We start from the raw sequence: 913 nt of genomic DNA on the forward strand, positions 1-913 counted from the left end.
CGCCCTGGGCAGGCGGGAGCAGCAGGGCAGGGGCAGCAGGGCAGGGACAGTCAGGGTGGGGGTGACAGGGGGGCTGCAAGCAGGGGGGGGCAGCAAGGAGCAGGCAGGGACCCCCCAGCTCCCACCCATCCACAGCACAACCCCTGCTCAGCGCCAGGGACACACGGAACAAGCAGGACACACTCTCCCACCACCCAGACTCGGCCTCAGGTGTGCTGGGGGAAGGGAGCAGAGCAGGGGGCAGAGCTGCCTGGTGCCCCAGGGCTACAAATCCTTGGAGCAGCAGAGCCACAAGGGGCAGATTCCTGGCACCTCACGGCTCTGCAAGCAGCAGCAGCGCTAGGGAGATTCAATGCCCTGTGCAGAGCTCTCTCCTCAGGCAGCAGCTCTGTGCCTTCACTGCTGAGTGCTGGCAAGCACAAAGAGCTGAGCCCTTGTGACTGCTCAGTGCTACAGCTCAGCATCCATCCCCTCAGGTGAGAGGGGCCTGGGACAGTGTCCCCCCGGGTCAGGGTGGGAGGGCTGTGCTTCCTGACAGTCCCCACGAGTGCTCTGGCTCCAGCACAGAGCCCTGACAGAGCTGTCCTGAGCTGGGAGCTCCAGCACAGAGCCCTGACAGAGCTGTCCTGAGCCCTGACAGAGCTGTCCTGAGCTGGGAGCTCCAGCACAGAGCCCTGACAGAGCTGTCCTGAGCCAGGAGCAGGTCAGGGCCCCTCCCTGGTGTGACACACGGGGGTCCCTGCCGAACCTGGGCCATAGCAGCACCTCCTCCCCCTAAGACAGACCTCTGAGGCACTGAAGCACCCCTGCCCTGCCTCCTGCGCAGTGACGGTGCCTGCACAGTGGGGAGAGAGGCGAGTGCCCGGACAGGCCGTGGCTGTGGCGAGGAGGGGCGGCCAGGAGGGGCATGGCT

General features: G+C 66.2%; 1 protein-coding gene across 1 annotated transcript in view; it reads right to left on the reverse strand.

Moving 5' to 3' along the window:
• Nucleotides 1–396: 396 nt before the first annotated feature.
• CAD (carbamoyl-phosphate synthetase 2, aspartate transcarbamylase, and dihydroorotase) overlaps nt 397–913 on the reverse strand; it is an 18,516-nt gene continuing 17,999 nt past the window's right edge. The window contains 1 exon segment of the mRNA XM_031065037.1: nt 397–409. Within this exon segment, the coding sequence (XP_030920897.1) occupies nt 397–409 (13 nt within the window).

Source organism: Geospiza fortis, unplaced genomic scaffold, assembly GCF_000277835.1.
Source record: "Geospiza fortis unplaced genomic scaffold, GeoFor_1.0 scaffold1103, whole genome shotgun sequence".
Taxonomy (NCBI): domain Eukaryota; kingdom Metazoa; phylum Chordata; class Aves; order Passeriformes; family Thraupidae; genus Geospiza; species Geospiza fortis.